At 40.8% G+C, this 10,347-nt stretch overlaps 1 protein-coding gene across 30 annotated transcripts in view; it reads left to right on the top strand.

The window, feature by feature from the left end:
- The window catches only part of LDB3 (LIM domain binding 3), a 217,764-nt gene that overhangs the window by 122,433 nt on the left and 84,984 nt on the right, over window positions 1–10,347 (top strand). For 24 of the 30 annotated variants that reach the window (XR_003094036.1, XR_003094038.1, XM_025204239.1 and 21 more), the window contains one exon: window positions 2,538–2,944. Coding sequence is in view for 28 of the 30 variants with exons in the window: in XM_025204239.1 (XP_025060024.1) it covers window positions 2,538–2,944 (407 nt within the window). In the remaining 2 variants the exon portion in view is untranslated. Of the gene's footprint in view, window positions 1–2,537; window positions 2,945–8,676; window positions 8,700–10,347 lie in introns of all 30 variants that reach the window. The other 6 variants (XM_014519974.2, XM_025204235.1, XM_025204229.1 and 3 more) reach the window with 1 other exon arrangement.

Genomic DNA, 10,347 nt, shown 5'->3' with positions numbered 1-10,347 from the left:
GCCACGTAGACTGAGAGTTGCCCAGCTCAGCAGGGTGCTGTGCACTGTCTGGCAATTCAGGGGCGCTGCTTAGTTTCAGCAGCCCAGAGTTGAGACAGCACAGGGTGCCCTGCTGAGCTGAGCTGCACCCATGCCATGCAGCAGTATGGGTGCCAGGCAGCTGAGGCTGAGCCCTGCTGCTCCCCGCACAAAGGGGCTGTGCCATGAGGCCACAAGCAGCCCTACTTGCTGCTGCTACTGCTGGTGAGTGCAGGGGGCTGGGGCCAGGTGGGGGAGTGGGCGGGAGATGGGGGTGGGCAAGTCCCTGCAGCCTGCACCACTGCTTGACCTGCATGGGCAGGCACTGTGCTTCAGCACTGGGGCAAGGGCCAGCCATAGAGATGCTTTGGCTGGCTACCAGAGCTGCTTTCTGGAGGACTGAAACTCTGGTTGCCTCAGGGCACAGTCCAGGACTGTGGCCTGCCCCACTTTTTTTCCCCTGGGTATTTTTTGACCCCTGGATATTCAGCTATCTAATTTTGCCCCTGCACTGCAAATTTGCAGTCAGGAAATGTTTTTTTTTTTTGTTCCCGCACATGCCTCTTGCAGCATTTGAGACACTGTAAGAGGCATGTGCGCACTTGTCTGGAAGTGCCCTTGAAGACCAAATTCTGCTCAGGTCTTTCATCCTTGGCAACCTCATAAGGATCATTGTGATGTCTAACTGTGGCCCTGCAATCCAGTAGAATTTGGTATAAGGCAGATTCTCCTAGGGGTGCCAACTGAACTGGGTCTCCTTCGATAACTGGGAAAGGTTTAGCCTTTGATCTTTCAACTGTATGAGAAATAGTGGACGTTAGTCCAGAAATAGTGACTTTTACTATGGCAAAATTGGGGGTTATAGGGCATCTTAGATGCACCAAATCAAATTCTGAGGATTGGCAGAAATGCTGGTTGGAAGTCTTGCATTTCTAAGCATTTTGCTATTAATTACAGCTGCTATGCATTCAGGGCTGGGGAGGGGAAAAATGCTCCTTCTACCACCCTACATCAGAGACAAGTTATAACTCTGGGCTCAGGCTTCTGGGATAAATTGCAAAGTGACATATGTACTAAACACAGTTACATATGTACTAAAATAATCCATAAACTTCTGTAAACATGTATTGCCTCTTTGATCTAGGAGCTTATTTATTGGCGTTACTTTGACTAAATTTTAATTTAATGTCCTTTCAATAGTCAAAGGAGGCCTTTGGTCTGTCCTATAGTAAGACCATTTCAACATTGCCAATTTCAAATATTCAGAAATTGGCAGTTGGACCTCCAAATGATGAGATCTATACAATAATGCATCTTTCTGTTTTCCATTTTCAAGTTTTTTCTCTGTGATCAGGAAAGCTTGATGGAGATGCAGGAGATATCAGAAGTGCCAGGTGCACCATTGACTTAGGTGGAGTTCCATCATGGTAAATTTGCATTGAAGGGGCATAGGCAACAATATAGGTTCTAGCAAGCACTAGCTTGAAAGTTTTGAATTAAAGTACTTAAAAGTAGGATAATGTAGTGAGACATCTTTTCCCAGTTTATGTTCAGTTCTCCTAACACGATATGACATGTTGCTGAAAATGTCAAACTGTTTTTATTTATTTTTAGCATTAAGTGTATTTATTATGTACAAAGTTGCATTAGTAAAAACAAAATATTGAAATCATATTTAACAAAAGGCATAATTTCCTGTTTTCCAGAGTGTTTTTGAAAGATACCATGTGTGCCCAATATGAAGGACCAGCATGAGGTCTTGCACATGTGTTTATTATTGGGCGTGCTTCCAATGATCCCTACCAAAATAACATGCCATAGTGTTTTAGCTAGAAGTATTTTCTGAATCATGAGTATTCCATCACATGCCTAGGGGACAGTGTCCATGCTTTGTGAATGTATAACGTCCATACATTCAAGTGGAAATTATGCACATGCATAAAAGAGAGCAATTTCTGTTGGTTTATACATTCTCTTAAGTTTTTCTACCTTACTTGCTAACCTTGTTGCATGGCCTAATTAGCATGAACTGGAGCCTGTGAAAGCATTGCAGCATATGGACTTCAATAACTTGAAGGTAATACATTAAAAATTGAATGGCATGATCTGTGAAACATTAAACCTTATATGACTAAAGTAATAATATAGAATTTTGTAATTTTATATTGTTGCCTCATTTGGGACTGACTTCAAAACATTCAAATGATTTCTTAATTATCCATGGAATGAATAGAAGCTATAGCCCTATTTTCAAATTATGGCTATTTAATGTCTGAAGAGCTTCTGCTATTAGTCAATATAACTTGTACATTTTAAATAAAAAAATAAAGAATGCCTGAGTGTGTAGCTCTGTCTTATTGGGAGATGAACTGTATATTCTCCTTTATTGAAAGACTTGCTATGAAGGCCATTAATTGTATGAATGTGTCAAAAGCAATAGATATAAATATATTATTTTTGCATGTGTTCTATGATTGCTCTTTTTTTTCTTTTCTTCACCTGCATGTTTGCTACTACAGGACCCTGCTTCAGAAATCAATGGCAGCAGAACAACATTCAGTCTTCTAACTAACACAGCGACTGGGCCTTTGAGTGCTATTTTAGCAACCAATGGAACACTTTCAGGCTACCTCAGCAAGCAAGAAATCAGCTATTCAAATAGTTATTCCTTTTTAAAGACTACTGCAGTTAGAACTTCCATGTCTTCTCAATCAGTGACACCTGACATTTCACCTCCAAAGAGTAATCTAAGTTCAAAACAAAGCCCTGTGTTCACTGATGGCCGTAGTCCTAAACACCAGCTGAGCCCTGCAAGGCAGTATAACAACCCTATTGGCCTTTACTCAGCAGAGACACTAAAGGAAATGGCTGAGATGCATAAATTAAGCCTCAAACGAAGGGCTTCAGAAGGTGGACTTCCAAAAGGGTATGTAATGTAGTAATATGTTAATTGTTTCCATAAGTAGTTAGCTGAAGAGTGAAGCATAACCACAGCTACTTCATTGTGTTCATCATTAATGATATCCTGAAAAATCATTTAACATTCTCTCACCTCCAAAAAAGACAGATATAGTTTTATTTCATGATAACTCTTGGTCCTTGGTATCTTAATTGCAATATGGGTTGTCATCGGCTACCCTAGCATGAGGAGGAACACTGTGGCTAAGATACTCTCCCAGTGTGTTTGTGTTCAACAACAGGTACTTTCTATCTCTTCTGTTTATGATGGAAGCAGCTCTCAGTAACTGGGTTACTGTAATGCTGTCTTTATCTGCAATGAAGTTCCTCATTGTGCTTTAAGAAAAACAAATGAATTTTCAAAGCTGGGGGCTTTTCAGACACTTGGGAAAGTTAAGGCAGTTAGCAAAAGTTGTGAAGTTTTAAACAATTCATAGTTCAAAACAGGGCTACTTAGCCCCCAGTCCACAGGCCAGAGCCATGCCATCTGGCCCACCAGTCTCCCAACAACTCTGAAAATTTGGAAACAGGGAAGTAGTGGGAAGTTCTGGCAGTGGGATATCTTCTTGGACATACATGGGCCCCATATGCACCATTTCCATTGGTGTAAATTACTATAAGGCAGGGTCAAATGGCCCCAGCATTTTAAGTTCAAGACTCCTTCTACACAGTCATAAAAGAGTTAAATTCAAACAAAACTCCAAAATTACATTTTGCCCTCTTCCTAAAAGGATTATAGCAAAGATTCCCTTTTGCCAACTCCCCTTCCCAAAAGGTGAGGTTTAGGATAGTGTTCAGATGGATATAAGTGGGTAAAGCAGCCTTCATATAGCAGGTAGGCTAGCCAGTCTGTCTAGCAAAACTGCATGAAACAATGCCTGAGTCTTATGCTAGTGCTGATCAGGAATACTGCTCATGACTTCTTTGGAATTACACTGCCATAAAACTGAAGTGAAACTAGAGTTAAGCTCTCCATCTCCCTATATATCCCATAGTGCTTGGCTATTTGCTTATCTTTCAAAAGGCTCCCAGTTTGTGCATTGTGCTTTCCAGAGTGCTCACTACAGCTGGTAGAAATTTTTCCATCAAAAGGTTTTTGCAGAAAATGTTTCACAAAGATTATCCTATTCTGTCTCCATTTTGGGGCTTTTAAAAAACCTCAGCGAATTTTGACAAAAACAAACCTAGGTTATGTTTGTATTTACATATTTCACAGAGGGAAACATCATTTTTGGGCTTAGTTTAAAACATACAGCTTTTCAGGAGCATGTTTCAGCACCTCTGCCCTGTTCTACTCCAAATGTCTGCTAACCTTTTGCCTTATATATCCCAATGGTTATGTTTTAGGTAAATCAAATGCCTGAGTATTTCTGATATTTACTATGACACAAATTACACACCACAGTGTTGCTGTTGCCATGCACTGAAGGACCATTGGAGTCTCTCCGTGGTTTTTAGTACTTGTGGCAGCAGGGCTACATATACATATATTTATGATTGATTGAATGGGGGTGTGGGAAGTGGCATGGGAGAGCAAACAAATAATGGACACAGAGCCAGCTTCAGCCCCACTTCATACCACTGCCTTTCCATGCATCCTGTTCACTCTTATGTTCATATATGCACTCATAAATAATTTAAGATCCTTATTGCTGTAGACATGTGGTTTATTGTCAATATACCAAGTCACAATAGAAAACTCCAATGCAGAAATGCTGCGTGTATCTTAATATCCTCTCCTGAGATTTTTCTCTGGATTTGAATATGGCTCCTGGGTGCTCTTATATGAAGAGCTATAATATCTAAATAAGTTATTGCCAATCTGTCCCCAATTTTTAAGTATAAATGAACAAATAGGGAAATAAAATTCACGCTTATAACCCATTAAAAGGACTTAAACCTGTATTCAAAATGCAGGGTTTATAGTGTTGTTCAGTAAGGAATTAATGGGAAAGAAAAAGCTGTTTTGATAACAGTACACAAAGTCCAAAGTTATTTGAAACAATGTCTCTGTAAAGCTGACATATTGTGAGAATTTAGTGTTCAATGGCCCTTTAATTTTCACTGTCGCTGAGGGAGTGGGAGTCTTTCCTGTCAGTGCCCTGGGGATGGTAACCTAAAACCTATAGGAAAACTAGCTGTCTATGAACCATATATTATCCATGAGTTTCTTTTTCTCTGAATTTGTTTAAGCATTTCATAGTTGGTAGGGTCGGAAAGGACCTGAGGAGATCATCTAGTCCTACCCCCTGCCATGGCGGGAAAGAAAAGACCCCCCAGGGTAGGAGCCAGCATCACTTCTCTTGGAAGTTGGTTCCAGATCCTAGCCGCCCTGACAGTGACATAGCGCTTCCTAATGTCTAGCCTGAAACTACCCTCCGCTAACTTGTGTCCATTGTTTCTTGTAACTCACAGGAGTGCTCGGGGGAACAGGGACTCTCCCAATGCCTGCTGGTGGTCCTTGACTAGTTTGTAGACTGCCGCTAGATCCCCTCTCAGCCTTCTCTTTTGGAGGCTGAACAGGTTCAGGTCCCTCAGCCTCTCCTCGTAGGGCCTGCCCTGCTGCCCCCGATCATGCAGGTGGCCCTCCTTTGGACCCTCTCCTGAAGTGGGGTGCCCAGAACTGGACGCAGTACTCCAGCTGCAGCCTGACCAGTGTCGCGTAGAGGGGGAGACCTGCTTGAGATGCATCTGTGGATGCACGACAAGGTATGGTTGGCCTTCCTGACCGCGTCACCACAGTGTCGACCCGTGTTCATTGTGGCATCAATGATGACTCCAAGATCCTTTTCTGTCTCAACTCTGGCAAGAAGGGAGTTCCCCAGCCTGCAGGTGTGCCGCTGGTTCTTCCACCCCAGGTGCATTACCTTGCACTTGTCAGTGTTGAACCCCATCCTGTTCTCTTCAGCCCACCCCTGTCACCTGTCTAGATCCACTTGCAGCCTGTTCCTTCCTACTAGCGTACCAACTTCCCTCCATAAAAAGCTGTTTGAAAAAGCAAAACTGTCTGTACAAGGCATCTCTGAACTGGGTTGTCTTGCACACTACTATTAAGTAGCATGACAGGCAACTGTACCGAGCAAGAATGTGATTCAGAAAAGCTTTGAATCCATGAGCTCCCAGGTGCTTAGATGGTGGTAGCTAAATTAGAACCTAGGTAGGTAGGCAGGTCTATCTCAAGGCATATTTTATATGTCAATGTTGCAGGCTTTTAATTTATCCTTTGGAATTTTTAAACGGGATCCAGTGGTATGTTGAAGGGGACCCCCTGGAGAGCACTGAGAAGATTATTACATTTTATCAGAAAAGTCAAAGGTTCACTGAGATGATTCCCTTCCCACCTGTAGAGTTTCCAGTCTCTTGTTCTTATGCCCTTCTGGTACTAAGGCCTGAATGTAGGGCCACATAGACATTTGATAAAGAAAATGGCAGGAGATGCCCCATGCCCATTACTACTGCATATCTTCATATTTTGTGGAACATTTTTTGGCTGGTTTCTTATTTTGTTGTGCCATTAATTCCCTGAATGTGTGATAAACGGGTTAATTGGATCCTAAGTACAATGTCTGCCAGGGACCTGAGACAGACTCTCACGTATAGTTCTTTCTTATTTCAGCATACACTATCCTGCACGTCGTAGGTCAGAGCCGTAAACGCCTATCCCATATGAGTTTGTGCGCCAAGAGCATAGAGTTACAAGCTCATTACTAAGTGATATCTTTGAGTGAGCAAGTTGAGCATTGCAGTGCAGATCTGTATTTAGAAATAAACTAAAATGACATATGGGGATGAGGTGGAAAAGATTGATATCATGTCAGCCCAGCATATAAGGGAGGCCAAGCTTCACTTGGCCTCCCTGCGTACTATGGTACGCAGCTTTGATAATCTGTTTAGATCTGAAAAATTCCTACTGATGCTTGTGGCTGTTGAACTCCTCTCACAAGATGGGGACACAATATATTTTCCAGCAATTAAATTTGCAGTTTTTCTATATAGGCTCTTCATATTTCACTAACAGAGAATGGCTCCTCTCTTTTTAATGGGTTCTTTACAGATTCCAGTTCTACCTTAAATATATTTTGGTACAAGTGGACATGGTTCAGAGGATCAGAGCAGCCACCAGCACCTACTTCAGAAAATGATACTATTATACCACGTTTCACTGTAAGCATCTGCCCAGCTGCCCAGCACATACCTAAATTGGATATAGAATCACTGATCTGCTTGCAGGCTACAACTTGTTCCTAATATATCTCTACTGGTTCCTGTAACAGACAGATATATTTGGTTTAATAGACAGTGTACAGAGTTGTCAGAATGTTCTCGAACCTGAGAGTCTCAGGAACAGAAGCTGAGACAAATGCAGTTTACAACTGTTCTGGCAGAGCAATGCAACACTACAGAGCCCCATGCCACAGCTCTGGCTCCATGCAGTGTTTTTTGATAATTCAAATTAAGTTTGGATGAGCCAGCTGCAGAGTAGCCCCACATTAAAGAAGTCAGTTCAAAGAACTACAGAGATCAGAGCAGTTTTAGGCTTGTCCCAGTTGTCAAGCTGCTTTGCTGTGCCACATGGGAAATCTGAACACTCGAAATACTGCAGAAGCAACTGGGGAAGGTGGTGGTGTCTCAATCTATCAAACATAAACTAATTAAAAATACTGCTGATGACTATTCCTGTTTGGAATGTTGTTCACTCTTCCTAGGTCAGGAGCATAATCTCCTATTCACCATCAGATGAGAAAAGACGGGTTTGGAAAGCTTTGAGAAAGACCTCTGGACGCTTAGGTTCACACGGTCTATGTTTGCAGAAGGGGTCACTAGAAAATGAAAGGCAATCAAGGTGTGTTGTCTCTGCAATGCTTCCAAGTTCTGTCTGCCTGAGACCCAAGTTTTCATGATACTTGGGAACTGCTAGATAAGCTACAACCAGTTATGGTTAATGCAGCAAAGCAGGTGCTACACCTAGTTTCCTCCTGTATTGTATGCTACATGTGAGAGAATATTTCTTGTAGCTGACCTCAAAAGGACACATGGTACAGAATGAATGCATGTAGGTCTGATTTGCTTTTCACTTTAAGTGGTATAACTGAAGAATGATTGTACTGTATTTAAGTCAGTTGACAAACACCAAAGTAAAAAGTTTAGATGAGATCATAGATGTTTCATTGGGAGGCCTTCCCCTTCTCTGTACATCTTTTAAAAAACATCTCTTGATCTTTACTTGGATATTCTACAGCAAACAAAATGCTTGCAGATCGTGCTTACAGTTGGCACTATTGTGTTTGGGCTAATGGGAATGGCATCGCATTTAGAGTCTAGGAGAAAATATAATCTCTGCCACTCAAAATTATTTTCAGATGAGTGTACAGCCTATAGAGAGCTCTACTTCCTTGCTTCCATAGCTCCCCAAAATCATACTTCCAGTGATGCACAGTAAGAAAAACATGTCAAGAGTCAGCCAAAATGTTTGGTACCTTATTAAATCTCTGTGGATACACTTTAAACCCTACATATTTTCCTCTCTTGATCACATTGCAATTTTTCAGGCTAATAGTAGCTTTCTATTCCTATTTGTAGACAGTTTGAAAAAAAAAGCAGTATTAAGCCCTGGCAAATATGTTCTGCCCTTTACACTCTAAAACTGTCGTTCTCTATTTTTTCCCTTCGTGTTGTTTGTTCTCTTTTCTCTTCCCCTAGGTCATAGCCAACACAGCTGCCAAGTTAGTATCAAATAATGTGGACATGCTATACTATCTGTATGAAGAGTTGTTTTCTTTGGGGTAGCATGAGCCCTTGTTTTCTGCTTTGCCTGCTAGCAGATAGAGAGCTTTTAAAAAAATCTCATTGGTGTGCTGAGCATTGTACATTGCTACTGTATCCAGTGGGGTCCTGTTCTAAGAATATCCCTGAAACTCTGCTAGGTGTTTGGTGTTTTGTGTTGATGTCCTAAGCTGCATTTGCACTGTTAGATTTGAGCTTGTTTAACTCTTGCAAACTCTTTTCAGATCTTTTAAAGCTCCTGCTTTAAATGTACCATTCTTCTTAATTCTTGGGTAATCTTGATGTTTTCAGGATTTTGTGGACCTTGATCACAGGCTTTTTTTCTTAATATAATTGCACATGTTTCTTTACTCTCAGGCTGGAAACGAATCTTGAAATCTTGTTCCATCAAAATTCCCATTGACTTCAGTATTCTTTTTTTTTTTTTTTTTTTTTTTTTAATCTAAGAAGTATTTGACTTCACTGGAAATTTAGTACAGACCTGATGATTTGACTTAAGTTTAGTCATCTTTGACCCTAAATTTTAAAAACGAAGCAAAAGATTCTTTCTACATTTTTACTGTATCCCTCTGCCATGGAACTTGCCCATTACCATCCAACACTTTAGAGTTCCAGAAAGTGCCCATGACCATTCAGCATCTTGGAGATCCATAAATGTTGGAAACTTAAACTCTAAACTGAACCATCAAGCAAATAGTGGTACAAGTAAAATATCAAGTTTAAACTGGTAACGTATTTGGTGGATGTGGCAAGAGTAGTTTAACTGAAAATTATATTTCTTGAATGAGCAAAATAGGGATAGCTTACATGGATTTGTCTTTCTTTGACCACACTCAATCCTTGGAGTAAGTGGATACAGATGCATACTGCTTCCACTGAAGCGAGCAGTTCTTTGTCCATTTAAGTTGGGGATGGAGTATTGGGGCTGATGTACCATGAGTCACATGTGGTGGCCTCTTTTATACTGCACTTTGTTTATTACTTCCTCTGTTTACAATCATTTTTTTGTCATCTGGGAATATAAATTACACAAATTTGCCCACCTGCTGAATGTCCTGTCAGCAATATCTAATGCAGAACCCCAGCTCTTAGCTTTTAGTCCTTTGCTTCTGTTGGCTCTGGATCTCCACTTTCAACGAGGCATCTCATATTGGCATTATCCTGTCCTTATCAGATGTTGTAACGGAAACTCGGTAGTTTAAAGTCCATGGCATTTATGATTCTTTCTGTAAAAGTACCTGTTGATTTCAATGAAAGTTTTGGCTTAATTAGAACAGTAGGTTGGAGCCCCATTTTTCTAAAAGATTGGTAAAATTGTTTCAGTTCCACATTCCAAAACTAAAATCACTAGTGTTTATGGGAATTGTAGTCATCCTTGACCTCAAGCCTTTTTTTTTTTTTTGCAGAGTGTAAGAACTGGGGGTTTTTTTAAGTTAATTGCTCTGGTCTGCATTTTTAGACATTTTCCAAAATATGGCATGTTTGGAAAACTAAATTGATGACCCTACACAGACACTCCTGGTTCTCAGATATGGAAGTTCTTTGATAGGAGAAAGGAGAACACATTTCTTATTCTCAACAATCTAC

This window comes from Alligator sinensis, unplaced genomic scaffold (genome assembly GCF_000455745.1).
Source record: "Alligator sinensis unplaced genomic scaffold, ASM45574v1 scaffold94_1, whole genome shotgun sequence".
In the NCBI taxonomy this organism is placed as follows: Eukaryota; Metazoa; Chordata; order Crocodylia; family Alligatoridae; genus Alligator; species Alligator sinensis.
This window is presented reverse-complemented; position numbering and strand designations above follow the sequence as displayed.